General features: G+C 43.1%; 1 protein-coding gene across 1 annotated transcript in view; it reads left to right on the top strand.

Annotated features, from left to right (window-relative positions):
• Window positions 1-12,406, top strand: part of Ac76E (adenylate cyclase type 2 Ac76E) — a 935,623-nt gene that overhangs the window by 7,649 nt on the left and 915,568 nt on the right. Inside the window, exon 2 of the mRNA XM_071595784.1 lies at window positions 48-440. Coding sequence (XP_071451885.1) covers window positions 48-440 — 393 coding nt within the window. The remainder of the gene's footprint in view (window positions 1-47; window positions 441-12,406) is intronic.

The following is a 12,406-nucleotide window of genomic DNA, read 5'->3' as shown; positions in this document are numbered from 1 at the left end:
GCCAGTAACAACCTAATCGCTCCCCCCCCCCCTTCTCTCTTTCCAAGGACCTGGAACACCGCGTGGTGCAGGCGTCCGCCCTCTCGGCCGTGGCCCTCTCCTCGTGGGCCCTGCTCTTCGCCGGCCAGTTCCTGCCCGGGGCCACGTCGGGTGACGCCCCCGCCCTCGCCGCATCCCTGCTCATCTCGGCGGCCTGCGGGGCCGGCATCCTGTTGCTGGGGCACCTGCCCCCCGGGGAGGAGCGGCCGCCCCCTCTTGGGCGGCCCCCGGCCCCCTCCACGGCCTCCGCCCTCCCCCTCTTCGCCCTCATCCTCGCCGTGCACACCATGATGCCCATGCCGAGGAGGGCGGCCCTGGTGGTGGCCGTGGCCCTGACGGGCGCCCACCTGGCCCTTGGCGTTCTCCTCCGGGACTGGTCGGGGCAGGGGTTCGTCTGCCAGGTGAGTTCCCTTCGCTGCCCCTTCTTGGTCGCGCTCTTTCGCTGGCATCCCGTACCAGCACCGAGTGAATTACGAGTGAATCGAGAGGGGGGAGGTCTTCCACTCGCAAATGATATGTACAGCAGGTGTTGTACCTCAATGTAATTCAATCAATTTAAATTAAAATTCTGAAAATTATTGATTTGAAATCTTATAATTATTTTTACATTCTGAAATTGTTGCATTGTAGCGCACATTTAGTTGGTTGACCCCGTTCAAAGTCACTGTCGCGGCATCACCCACAGGGTCTTGGAACTAAAAATAGTTGACGAAATTAAGAAGTGAGTTTTGATGATATTATTTCGTGTCTGATAAATAGTTAACATTTTTAACTTTCCAAAGAAACTGCGGGAGATGCCGAAACAGTAACTTTTAACGGAGTCATCCGCTAATGTGCATTTCAATGCAACAATTTCAGAGTGTAAAAATCATTCGCCTTGACTGAGTCAAGGCGAATGATTTTTAAACTCTGAAATTGTTGCATTGAAATTTTTAACTTTCTTAAATTCATGTGAATATCGGCGACATTCATATGAATTATTATTTATATAATTACAATTTTTAATTATTAAGTTCATATAATTTAATTCTAATGATATTATTCATAGCAAAAGAGACACGAATCTCGAAAAAATACTTCTTTTGTAAATTCTGGATTGGCCTAGTTCAAGCGGCTGACTTCATGTTTCTCAGGTGTGTATTTTGCGCCAACCAAATGAGCGAAATTTCCTTGTGGCAATTCAAAGCCGACCAGAGCATTATTATTTAAGATCGACGTCACGCAATGTAAACGTACGTAAAATGTAAAGAGGGGAGTGTCGCGTCTTATAGAGGCGGCCGCAAATGATCGTAAAAATCTATGCGTGCTGAACGGAGGACAGCTACCGGATGTTTAAGTTAATACCTCGCGGTATTCTTACTGTTTTAATGACTCCAATTGTCATATGTCGGTTTTTGTTTTTAATAGATTGGGTAATGAAAATACATTGTTAATATTATTTTTGGGCAGTAGCTAATTTTATCGGGGAAGATTATTAAATGAAGAGTGAGTCTTTCCATGACAATGGATGATGGACAAGTGGGAAGAACTGGAAATAAGGAAGAATTTAAAAACGGGTCATTTGGTTAACAATTTATTGTTTGAATACCTCTCCCCAATCCTGGAAGTACCCCTTTCCTTCACAGAAAGACCCGACAAACCCCCCACCCCACTGTAAACCCACCAATCACCTTTCCTGACGCTTAACACCCCTCTCCCCCCTCCCCATCAACGCCGATCGCAACCCCACTTTCTTTCCCCTCCTTCTCTCCCCCTCTCTCTCTCACCCACCCCTCCTCTCCCTCATGATTGGTATATAAATGAACTGCGACTTGATTAATTTGTACCTGATGATGACGCTTGAGCGTTGAAACTGGTTGTACGTGAATAAAGGACAGTGGAAAGATACATTGTATTCTTCATTTAATTAACATGAATTTCCACAAAGTTGAGCCGGGAACAATTGAGAGAAATATCTTTCCTTGCCATATTTGGTTCAAACTATAGAATACCAGAGATTCCTGGGGATTTGAAAATAGTGTACCTAAAGATTACAAATATCATGAATAGCTAATTTCTCCAAAATGCGCAAATAATGCTTCCAAATCGATCTTTTTTTAACGATTTCCACATTCTTTGGAGCGCAGTAACCGTTGTTAGTAGCTCCTTGGGCCACCGTGCTACTGCATTGACCATACCAGCTCCAGCGGAGGAATGCATCCGTTAGCTACAAGTATACCCTAAAAGGGGATGGAGCAAGGTCATGTACTCTGTCTATACAAATGTTACTTGTGGTTTGATCTAGAAATATCTTGTTTAACCAATCAAAACCAATCAATGTCATGCATTCGTGATCGTGTTTAATTAATGGTGATAAAACTTTGAAAACTGTCGGCTAAAATGTTTTACAACGAAGGTCAGTGTGAGTACTTCCTGAAAATAGTTGTTTAATCCTGTTTCATCTACGTACGTTTGAGGGAAGCCCATTATTATATGGCTGCACTCTGATTTTTAGCTATTCTGTTGGGTGAGCACTGATTTATAAAGTTGACTAAGACGAATGCATTTACAATGGAGGTTTCGATCTTGTGAAATAATTCACTTCATTACGCTGTTACATTCTGTTTGGGGAAACTCTTGTCGAACCTTAGGGACTGAGTCAATTTTGCGTGTGGTCACAGTCGAATTCTCTTGCCGTTCTTTTTTTCCTTCCCATTGTACTTTGAGAGATACGTTTATTCTTTGGAATGATTCCAAAGAACTTTATTAATCGTTATAAGGTGCATCAAATAAAAGGAATTTATTCGACTGTTCTGGACGATGGATATAGGTCTCTATTTGGGAGGTAGGGGAATTCGTAAGAATTTTACCGAGAGTGCACGGTCGAGGGACGGGCGAGGGTGTGGGGAGAGAGCGGAGGATGGGTAACGATTGCGGAAGGAGTGTGAGGAGCACTGGGTTTCCTAGAATTCGAGGGACTGTGGGCACGCCGCTCCCTCGCTTCGTCCTCCGTGGTGCTTCCACTGAATCCACTGGCATCGCATCTTGAACGCCACCTCAAGGGAGACAGAGAGAGTAGAAAGGATTGGTTTGATATGTCGTTTTTTCCTCTCTGAGATTTGAGGTCAAAATAGATACGATTGGAGGCGCGAAGGAGATAATTAGTATTGATAGTGTGTATATTTTATCGTTATCTTGCCTGTACCTTAAATATACCCATTTTTATAACCTTGTGGCCGCATAATTGGGATAATATCCTATCATTGTAATATTCTCATACTTAGGTACCTTCTTTCGTAGTAATAGTTGTTTTTATGGGTGTCGACCGACAGCTGAGGTCATTTGCGTCATTAGGGATGGAGAGGAAAGGAGGAAGGGTGGAGAGAAACTCGGCGTCGGCATTAGCCAACTCTTAACGAAAGGCGCATAGGGGTAACACAGGTACAGGTCCCATTCGACGGACGGCGAACTCACTCTAAGTGCCCTCCAAAAGCACCTCAAGTAGGGATCTAGGGACCACTGAAAAATATCTTCCGCCACCAGGATTCGAACCCGGGCCCTACCTTCTTTCGTGTTCTTTGTTTGAGGGTATGATGGGACTGATATTTGTGTAGAGATGCAATGATTGTAATTGTGTGTGCATGTCTGGTGATCTGACGCCCCGTGCTACATGCTCTTGAGGCAGCTGGCGAGGCATTATGCGAGTGTAGAACAATCGGTGTCATCCTTCTGACATCGAGCGATTCACTCGATGTCATGGCTCGATGTCGTTACTCCAACCTGCTCGTTAGTCCCCGGGTCTTTGTTAAATCCGAGGACATCGATGTGTGGGTGATGGAGTGAGGACATACTCGAGAAAGATTCCTCTAATTTATCGCGTTTCATTTGCCTTTTATTGAGCTCTCTTCAACCGGTATTTACTCTATGATCGGTGAATCAGATTCAAAAGCGTCTTTCACATGAATTGAGGAAACTGAAAATTAGTATGTGTTGTTCAGTTTGCAGAAATACATGTTTTTTATTCTGTAAATTGATATGCGGTTTAAAAGAGAAACATTTTTCCAGTAAGATTCCCAGCCCACCAGATAGGAACACCGGCGTACAGTCTGGTGAAACTTGAGATTCTGCACACCTACTCTAATCGCTGTGACCCTCTTTCGACCTCAATTTCGATCTTGGCGGGTGCATCTTGCTGAAGGTTGCATATATCTTCGTGTTTTTGATGACAACAGCATTTGTTATACATGGTTGTGCATCCCATGAGTGTTGCTTATTCGTTGTTTGTTATTAATTAATGGGTAATTGGCAGTGAAATAATTTCGATTGTAGATTATCGTGTGCTGTGCACTTCTTATTTGTGGGATATAGCAATTGAAATGCAATTAACATAAAATGCAATTCGATAATATGGCGCGAATAGCTTTGTGTACAAGCCATTAACTAGGTAGAACTGTTAAAAAATACTCCATAAGGTGTTAAATGAATGAAAAACTCCAATAGCCGTAAACAGTTTACCTTTCTAAACAAAGTACAAATGAAATTAGTTGGCTAGCGCCACAAGTCAAGAAGGGATAAAAGGTAAAAAAGGAAAGGATAAGAAAGGTGAATTCGAATACGGTTAGAAAGGTAAAATGTTGACGGCTATTGGAGTTTTTCATTCATTAAATACTACTAGCCGTAAGACCTCAATTCCATCAATACTCCATGAGGTGCTTGGCAGTGTATTTCTATGTTTCACCGTCATCTCCAGCAACCTTCCTTCTCTCATGCCTTCACTTCATCTGAACCCCTTAATCCACCCAAAAAAGAAGCCGTTTGACCTACTTTCTCAGTTGCATGCGGAGGTTTCCATCACGTTAAACGTCCCCAACACCCACGAAACGCTTGTGTAAAAGTTGATTTTTGGCGAACCAATCAGGGATGTGTCACTTGAGGCCAAGTTGGCAGCGGAAGTTTAAAAAGAATTGTATTAGTCAGATCGCCCCTTCACCATAATTCCACGCGTCAGACTATGACGCGTGGAATTATGTTGAAGGGGCGATTCTCCCTTAGCCAGTAGTTCTGCAGGAGGTTTCATTCGATTCGCGACCCGAGGCACCAATGACAGTTATGCACCACCGAATATCGCCAAGCTGTGAATCGCACACCCTCCAAATATCACTTTTATTAACCACTCGTTAATATTTACAGTTATCCTGAAACTTTTTGTGATATTTTTCCTGGCCACCCACCAGGAAATTCATGCCTATGAAAAAAACAGATTGTATTTGTAGGAGCGTGATTGCTAGTTAGGGGTCACGGGCACGGCATTTGGGGTCCCTGATCCAGAGGTAAGGATGAGTAAACAAGGGGGGGAAGGTGAGGAGGGTTTGGGTGCGCTCAAGCGACCTCAACGGATCGACAACGGTTCGTTAAAAGTTTCCCTTCGAGCTGCCGGAGCGTAATTTGATATACCCACCCACGGGATGGCGCGCGCGTCGCAAAGTGCTGATAGATAGGAAACCCAAAGCCCTCCGTGAAGAGGGAACTTGTCTGTGCCCTTCACGCCCCTTAACTCGCGTCCCGCCGTCAGTTATAAATTTGCGGCACTTTAACTCCCCTTCACCCCCTCCCGCTCTTCTCAACCCCAGGGGGAGTTTCGAGTGAGGGGCCGGACCACTAGGGGGGAAGTGAGAAAGGGGTTGGTTTAGGTCCGCCACCGAGCTCTTGATTCCCGCGCGCGTAGTCCCTCGTGAAGCTGGCGCGGATCGCTGAAGCACTGGAGGCCGTTGTCTGCCTCTGGGGCCTAAAATTGCCCGTATATTCTTGCTTGAGTTTGCATCCATATCAAATTAAAACTGATTTATCAGTGCTAAAATTTACACTATCGTGTTTTGTAATAATACTGATTGGCAATATTGCCCGCATCGACTAATGATATACGATCAACTTAGTGGCTGATAGCTCTGAAAAGGCAAACTGTCATTTCCAACCAACTCTCTGCGAACATCTTTCTTTATTCACTGATTTTATGTAAGTATTTTATGTGCCACAAATTAAAACAATGGCTGGCGGGCGTAGTCGTTGCTACTGACGAAGGTTTCAGGGCTGGTAGGAAATATTTATTCATTGGTTACTGCTGCAACGTAATGCAAATTTATATTTTATTAATGTCAGTATGCTAAAAAGTTAGTTCTAAAAAAGAATACATTTTGCCTCATCTCATGGAAAGGTGCTTCAGCTGCCAATAATCAACGGTTCGCTTCAACTTCAAACGGAGGAACTCATGGGAATTGTGGCACCGATTTCAGTCAAGAAGGCTTTTTCCCCTTCGTGTGGCACTCGCAAACGACCATACTCGAATGACTCGATTGTGGCGGTGGATTAGTTCACTGACTTCCCAACACGATGCTCTGGCGTCGAATCTCGGCTATGAAAGAATCTTCGAGTGGTGGTGCCCTGAGCCTTAATTTGGGGCTCTAATGAGTCCAGAACGCTCCGAATGCACTGCGACGTCCGTCGGATGGGACCTGAAACTGTGTGACCCTTTGGCAAATTTCTTTAAGAGTCGGCCAATTCCCCGTTTCTCTCCACACTTCCTTCGTCTCCCGAATACAAATCATGTACAAAATCTCCCGCTTGTCACCGGATTTGCACAAAGCCTCACGACTATCTGCGACCCACCCCCACACCTACTCCTGCTACTTTTACCACTTGTAACCCTCGGGGTACATTAGAAAATCGCGCATATATATTGAACAGTTCTATTGAGGCCAGCACATAACTTTCTCCATGTGATTTTTTATGGCCGAAGACACGGAAAACAATTATTTAGTGATTGGCGGTAATATAATTATATAAATTCCATTGAAAGTTACCCTCTCCCACCCTCCCACTCCCCCTCCCTCCCACTCTCCCTCCCTCCCTCCTACTCTCCCTCCCAACCTCCCACTCCCCCTCCCACTCCCCATCCCTCCCACCCTCCCTACCTCCCTCCCACTCCCCCTCCCTCCCACCCTCCCTCCCTCCCACTCCCCCTCTCACTACCCCTCCCTCCCACCCTCCCTCCCTGCCTCTCCTTCCCTCTCTCGGCCATCGGAGCGCGCGTGGCCTTTCCTTCGGCAGGCGGTATTCCAAAGGTGCACGGGGAAGTGTTCCCTCTTTGCCGGCGGTGCGTGTGCACCAAAGCATCTACCCCGAACCTCACCCGCCGACCCGCTTGGAACGGGTTTTTTCAATCTTATTTTTTAATGTGGCTTTCCTTGTTAATCTTATCCCCAAAATGCTAATTCAAGGTTAAATTGATCCTGTTTGATTTACCTTATGTTAAATCCTTGCTGGTTAATTAAGAATACAAACTAATTTTTTCCAATTATATGACAGTTTACATACCAAAATGTCCTCTTTTTTTTAAGTCATCTTGAACTATCTCCATTCTTCCTGCATACTACCTTGATCAAAAAGTTCCCGGAATAACCACCGTGTGGCGCTCCCATCGTTCCGATTTGAGTTCTGTTTTTTTTGTTAAATTGGTACATCTGTTGTTGATATTCCCTTTAAATCTTAGTGTCATAACTTGACATTTGCAAAAGTTACGGTCGGTTTTCGGTATGTCCATCAGTGCTTCCTGCGATTTTTCCATTACTTCCTCTCGGCTGCTAAAACGCGTTCCCCGTAATGGTTTTTTAACTCGATTGAACAGAAAGAAGTCACAGGGAGCCAAATCAGGTGAATTCGGTGGCTGTTGGATGGTATTTGTTGCATTTTTCGTCAAAAAATTACGAATAATGATAGCACTGTGCGACGGTGCGTTATCATGGTGCAAAATCCACGAGTTTTCTGCCCACATTTCTGGTCTCTTTCGGCGAATTGCTTCACGCAAACGTCTCATAACGCCCAAATAATACTCTTTGTTTACTGTCTGGCCTTCTGGCAAAAATTCATGATGCACTACACCGTTGTAATCCATGAAAACCGTCAGCATTGCCTTCTTTTTTGACTGAAAACGACGTGGTTTTTTTGGTCTCGGCTCATTTGGTGAACGCCATTCACTTGCCTGATGTCTGGATTGCGTGTCGTACTCATAAACCCACGTCTCGTCTCCAGTAATGATCCTTATGATGAATGTGGGATCGGATTCAGCCTCGCAAATCATGTCTTTTGCGACGTCAACACGGTCTCTTTTTTGCATGAAATTGAGGTCTTTTGGCACCAACTTTGCTGCTACACGACGGAAACCCAAATCATTAACCTCAATGTCTTGGGCGGATCCATAGGCAATGTTCAAGTCCTCCGCTATTTCTCTGATGGTTAATTTGCGGTTATTGACCAACATTTCTTTTACTTTATCAATTTTTTCACCGACTTTCGATGTCGATGGTCTGCCACTGCGTTCATCATCTTCGATTGACTCACGACCACTTCTGAACCGCTCGTGCCACTGGTAAACGACCGTTTTTTTTAGAGAATCGTTGCCGAAACACTTTTCCAACATTTCCAACGTCCGTGCGCCACTAAATCCGTTTTTTACGCAAAATTTAATACAAGTTCGTCGTTGCAAATTTAAATCCATTTCTGCAATTGTAAAAAATCGCCAACACACACAGAGATAGATGTACTCTTGGCTACGCAACTTTTGCAAATGTCAAGTTATGACACTAAGATTTAAAGGGAATATCAACAACAGATGTACCAATTTAACAAAAAAAACAGAACTCAAATCGGAACGATGGGAGCGCCACACGGTGGTTATTCCGGGAACTTTTTGATCAAGGTAGTAAAATAGATTTCTCCCGATTTGTCACGGCGACAACGTTCGCGAAATTGCAGAATTGTAAATAAAAATTAGGATTCAGGAAAAGTATACTTGAGAAATGTAATGGGAAGTTAAAAGAGCTTTGTCATTTCACGTTAGCCACGTTTCATTCCACCTTGAGTATGCTGCATGAGCATGGGATCCTCACGAGGTACGCTTAATTTTGGAACTAGATCGAGTGCAAAGTAGAGCAGATAGGTTGATGAAAAGTTGTTGCGAACAATGTAGCGGGGTCACAACACTTTTGGAAGAATTAGGATGGGAGCCACAAGTTGACCGTAGGATTATATACAGGATTAATTTACTACGTATACTAGAGGCAGGTTACTTATCTGAGGATGTTAAAGACATTACTGGCTATGGTAGATCAGATCACGAGCGCAAAATTAGGGAGATTTATAGTAGGACAAATGGATTAAAAATGTTTTCCTTCGTACGATTATAGATCGTAATATATATGATCGTAGGCGCGAAGATGATAATTAATACTGGTAGTGTATATTTTATGTCTTTATCCTGCTTGCATCGTAAATATACCCATTTTTATACATATTCCCGCATGATTTGAATATATTATGTTATTTAATAGTTTTTTCACGTAAGTAGCTTCTTTCGTGTCGAATGAACATCTTGGAGTGCATGATCGAACTAATATCCGTGTAAATGTAGATGTAATGATTGCGCAGGCATGGCTGGTCACCCAACACCCCCCGGCCGCACTTTCTTTAAGGGGGCGTGCGGGGTATTACATAGATGTAGATATTGATCCCTGAAATACGGACGTAGGCCTCTCAATACGAATAAGATGGGATGGAGGGAAAGGAGAGCAGGCGCTGGAGCACTAGGTGCAATGTGGGAGGAGAGAGGATTGTTGGGAGAACTCCAAAGAAGGCAACGAAGATTGTTGTTGAAGGGAGAAGGAGTTAGGCAAACGAGGCAAGGGGGGAACATGGAATAGGAATGTTTGAGAGAGTGAAGGGAGGAAGAAAACATTTGAAGAGGGATGTGCAGCAGTGCCCGATTTCTTATTATTTCTTCTTGTTAGGAGAGAATGCATTGCACAGAAATGCATTCCTTTAAAGACCGTGTTCATCCGATACCTACCCCAAAGTGTAGATTGCCATTAACAATTGGGTTCGACGGATAAAATCACCCTTTCGGCTGAGCCGTGGAGGGCCGTAGCGCTCCCTCCTGGTGGGCAGGGGGTGGGCGGGTGTCCACCCCCGCAGTCCACGGGCTGTTTGCACGGGAGGGAGAAGTCCCTAATCAGCACTCAACCCCTGGCGATCGGGAGGACAACCCACGCACGGGGGACCGACCACCTCACGCTCTCGCGTTTCGCATTTATTTCCAAGTTGCCTCTCCTGTTTCCCCTGCGTTCGATAACTGCCTACGCGTTTCGTTTTAATCACACCTCAAGACAGAGTTTGATTAACATCCGGATTTTACCTCTATAATTGCACTTCCCTATTTCGGGGTGGTATTTCCGAGAGTTGCGGCTGTTCCTTATTTTCCTCCAACTCACTTATAAATACCCTTGGTGATTTTACCAACCCGTACTCATTGCTTTCATCCAGGCATTAACATGTCAGTATAGAAAATTGAAGGAATAAAGTTTAAGAAAGTATCTCCGGAAATCGTCTCAATTGTGCATAGTGACTACTTAAAACGCTTCAGGAATCGTTTTACTTTCGCAATGAGGTCGGCAATTCACCCGAAGTGACTTCAAATGCATCCGAAATATCGCTATTTACGACCACCCTTTGCATGCTATCATTTTTCAATTATATAATTAATATATTATATGCTCAATATTATATAGTCTATAGGATTCCGATTGTCTGCGGTTAGGGGAAATGTAAAAAAACTGAATGAATATGGAATTCCAGTGGGCCTCCTTTTCTACTTGCGCCCCTTGCACCGCCGACTTGCTCTAGTATCGTTCGATTTTATCACATTTGTTCTATCTCATAGGTTGCAACTCTCATGCGTTGGGTATTAAAGTTAAGAAAAATATTTATAACTTTGAAAATAATCAGGTTATTTTTTGCATGTTGACGCAAAAAACGTGGAAATAAAATAATATTGAAATCATAAGAGAAAATAATAGAAAAGTTTTTTTTGTTGTCTCAGGCGTAACTTTGTGGAATTTGCATAACATATTGAAATGTAATGAAATAATTGACTTTGTAATTCCACACACTTTATTTAAAAACACACGACCCAGGTTTCGACGTTGAACGTCATCATCAGGTGGTCCTCATAGAAGCACGCTGGCTATATATACCTTCTGATCATAGGAGGGGGGGGTTGGTCAGAGAGGGAGGTCGGAGGGGTAAAAAAGGTTACAATGTAGCTGGGAAGAAAAGAGAATTACATTTTTGATTTAGAAGAGTGGTAGGTCTAGGAGTGGGGAGTGGGAGGGATACAAAATTTCGTTGGCAAGATCATCTTTCCAACGGACACATTTCAAAATTTCTAACTGCTCCGAAGCATCGAGCCTTTGACCTTTTTCTTCAAAATGAATAATTTTTGTCACCAAGTCACTTTTGTGGTCACTTTCGATGAGGTGCTTTGCAAAGAGGGATGTTATGTTCTTATTTTTTACACATGTTTGGTGTTCTTTAATCCTTTCTTTAAATTTCCGTCCTGTTTGTCCAATATACTTTGTGCTACAATCCGAGCACTTTAACTCATACACTCCACTCCTCTCGTTTTCGGGGACTTTGTCTTTAGTGTGAGAGATCAGGTTCTTAAGGCATGAACGACTGTAAAAGGCACATTTAATTTTTTCTTTAGGTAAACTTTTAATTACTTTTTGAGAAATAGTCCCTAGATGAAGTATTCTCCGTCATTTGGCAGTGGGATATTTTAAATGGTTGTAAATGTGGCTTAAGGCTATTTTTGTAAGTTTATTCTGGTAAAGTTTATTGATTAGATCTTCTGAGAAACCATTGTTTACTACTATCGTTTTGATTACATTAATTTCCTTATTTACATTGAATTTTGACAAGGGATAGCGGTTAAACGGTGGACCATTGCATGAAATGCCGAAAGCTTTTGGGTGAAGCAATGCCTTGAAGAGGAATTAATTAATTGGTCTGTATACATTTCTTTCCTAAAAATGGAATACTGTAACCTAAGGTTAAGATATGTAGACGATGTCTTCTGTGTGTGGACAGGTTCTGATAGGCAACTAGATCAGTTTCTAGCACATCTAAATTCTATCAATTCTAATGTACAATTCACGTGTGAAAAAGAGGAAAAAGGTTCCCTGAATTTCCTCGACCTATCCATTTCTAAAGACAAAGATGGGTTACAGTATTCCATTTTTAGGAAAGAAATGTATACAGACCAATTAATTAATTCCTCTTCAAGGCATTGCTTCACCCAAAAGCTTTCGGCATTTCATGCAATGATCCACCGTTTGACCGCTATCCCTATGTCAAAATTCAATGTAAATAAGGAACTTAATGTAATTAAAACGTTAGCAGTAAACAATGGGTATTCAGAAGATCTAATAAATAAACTTTACCGGAATAAACTTACAAAAATAGCCTTAAGCCACATTTACAACCCCGAACATGTAAAAGA

This window comes from Hetaerina americana, unplaced genomic scaffold (genome assembly GCF_022747635.1).
Source record: "Hetaerina americana unplaced genomic scaffold, ioHetAmer1.1.p SCAF_7, whole genome shotgun sequence".
Classification (NCBI taxonomy): Eukaryota; Metazoa; Arthropoda; class Insecta; order Odonata; family Calopterygidae; genus Hetaerina; species Hetaerina americana.
The sequence above is the reverse complement of the archived record's forward strand: the minus strand, read 5'-3'. Positions and strand labels throughout refer to the sequence as shown.